The sequence below is a fragment of the Pyxicephalus adspersus genome, chromosome 3 (genome assembly GCF_032062135.1).
Source record: "Pyxicephalus adspersus chromosome 3, UCB_Pads_2.0, whole genome shotgun sequence".
Lineage (NCBI taxonomy): Eukaryota > Metazoa > Chordata > Amphibia > Anura > Pyxicephalidae > Pyxicephalus > Pyxicephalus adspersus.
Window position 1 is genome coordinate 28131555 of NC_092860.1, and position 2334 is coordinate 28133888.

At 56.7% G+C, this 2334-nt stretch overlaps 1 protein-coding gene across 1 annotated transcript; it reads left to right on the plus strand.

Moving 5' to 3' along the window:
• Window positions 1-644: 644 nt before the first annotated feature.
• On the plus strand, window positions 645-2328 carry GAS1 (growth arrest specific 1). The gene has a single exon (XM_072404072.1). The coding sequence runs from the start codon at window positions 873-875 to the stop codon at window positions 1713-1715; it is 843 nt and encodes a 280-aa protein (XP_072260173.1). The 5' UTR covers window positions 645-872; the 3' UTR covers window positions 1716-2328.
• The last annotated feature ends 6 nt before the right edge of the window (window positions 2329-2334 follow it).

Consider the following 2334-nt stretch of genomic DNA (forward strand, 5'->3'; position numbering starts at 1 on the left):
CTCCCTCTGCACATGTCCGAGCATCTCACGCCTTTTAGTGGGCAAAATAAAATTTGCCAATCTCACGCATGCGCAGTTTTTTTTTCCAACCCACGTCACCTGATCTCACACCTGGGAAGAAGAGGGGACGATGGCGGCACCCGGCGCGCTGGCTTGCTGACTGGTACCGGGACGACGTGGGACCCGATGGAAGACACCTCCGGATGGATCGCACTGACCTGCGGGATTGAAGGTAAGTGTATTTTTTGTTATAGCCACTTTTGGGTTTACTTCCTCTAAAACTGACCCTAGGCTGTATTAATGACAATAGTAGGGACATTAGATTGTGAGCTCCATTGAGGGGCAGCTAGTCACATGACTATGGCCTCTGTACAGCGCTGCGTTACATGTTGCTGCTATATAATAGTTGTTCCCAGTCCTGTGTTGTATTTTTCGCTCACACAAGTAATGATTAGTAGCCGGGTAAGGGGTGGGCTTTGTGTCATCCTGAAACATTCGCTCCCCCCATCCTAACTCTCCATCCATCACCATCCCCCCACCGAGGATCTCACACACACAAAAGTTTCACCAACAAGCCCCCCGACCAATGGCAGGGCTCGGAGCCGGGAAAGGGGAGGGGCTGGGTTTGGTGATGAGGAGAAAAGCAGCGGGCTGGCTGAGGAGCCGCGGCATCGCTTGATGTTGTGTTTATGTCGGGGGATGAGGAGAGATGAGGGGACCCCGGCACTCCGCTATATAGAAGGCCTGCGGGCGGCTCCGGGCTCACACATAGCGCTACGGGGACAATGATTGTCGGTGTCTGTGAGGCGCCTGGTTCCGCCACATGCTAAGGAGCCGGGAGGAGGAGTACAGCCGCCGCATTGTACCCCGTCATGGCCGCATGGAGTGTGTCGTGCACGTTATTGCTGGCCTCCCTGTTCGGAGTGGCCCTGAGCCGGCGGCTGATATGTTGGCAGGCTATCCTGCAGTGCCAGCGGGAACCGGAGTGCAGCTATGCCTACAGCCAGTACACCGAGGCTTGTTCCTCCGTCCTGCCCCGCTCCGGGGAAGCCTCACACAGCACCGGCCGCCGCCGCTGCCCCAGCCATTGCATCTCCGCCCTCATCCAGCTCAATTACACCAAGGGCGGCCTGGCCCTGGAGGAGTGTGACTGCGCCGCGGACGAGCTCTGTAAGTCTACCAAGCGGGCCATCGAGCCGTGCATGCCGAGGACCAGCGGAGGAGGGCCGGGAGGTGGCGCTGCGGGCGGGGCGGTGATGGGCTGTATGGAAGCCCGCAGGCAGTGTGACAGTGACCGGCGCTGCCACGCCTCGCTCACCCGGTATCTCACCAAGTGCGGCCGCCTGTTCAATGGGCTCCGCTGTACGGACGAGTGCCGGGGGGTGATAGAGGACATGATGAGGGTGCCCAAAGCCCTGCTGCTCAATGACTGCGTGTGTGACGGCAGCGAGAGGCCGATCTGCGAGTCCATCAAGGAGAACATGGCTCGCCTCTGCTTCGGGGCCGAGCTGGGCAATGCGGGCAGCAGCGGGGGCTCCGACTACGAGGAGTACGATGATGAGTATGATGAGGAGCAGGGCCCGGCCAGGGAAGGGTCCCAGGAGGACGCCACACCCTGGGTACAAGGTGACCCCACAGATGGCTCTGCTGACACTTCCTGTTCCCTCATCACCCTGGGGACACCTCTGCTGCTCATGCTGCTTTTATTGGGGTGACATGGCCGGACTGACCTATGGGAAGTAAACCTGAGGCAGCCAGAACTGTCCTGCATGATGATTGCTTGCTGCCTGTCTTATTGGGGGATGCACAAGGAAGCAGAGAAAACCTGGACTTACCCTCACTTCCTGCTCTGGTGACAACTGTGTGGTAACAGATTGTGTCACGGTCTGTATCCATCTGTCATTTGCAACCCTTATTTAATGTACAGCGCTGCATATTATGTTGGCGCTATGTAAATCCTGTCAGATATTCACCAGTTGTGGGTGAATCTACCGGCCAGGCACACAACAATGCCATGACATGGGTGTCAGACTAAAGTTTGGCCTGTATGTCTTATGATGCAGGTGGTATTAGATGGGGAGAGCTAGTTGGCATTTATGTTGGTCGGGCATTCTTCTGCACAACTCCTGGTGCCTTGGCATTGTGTTACTATCTGTCTCAGCCGTGCCTTATGTCAGCCTGTTTATGGGGTCATGGCATGCCATCCTCACCTTTCCAGTGCTGGAGATCCTATAGCCCCTATTAAACAGCTGTCCCTGCCCGCTAGTATACTTGGCATCATTATGTACTATGCAGGGTCATGGCATGCCATCCTCCTCCTTTCCAGTGCTGGAG

Coding starts and splice junctions, on each gene's coding strand:
- GAS1 (XM_072404072.1), top strand. CDS start 873: ATGGCCGCATGGAGTGTGTCGTGCACGTTATTGCTGGCCTCCCTGTTC.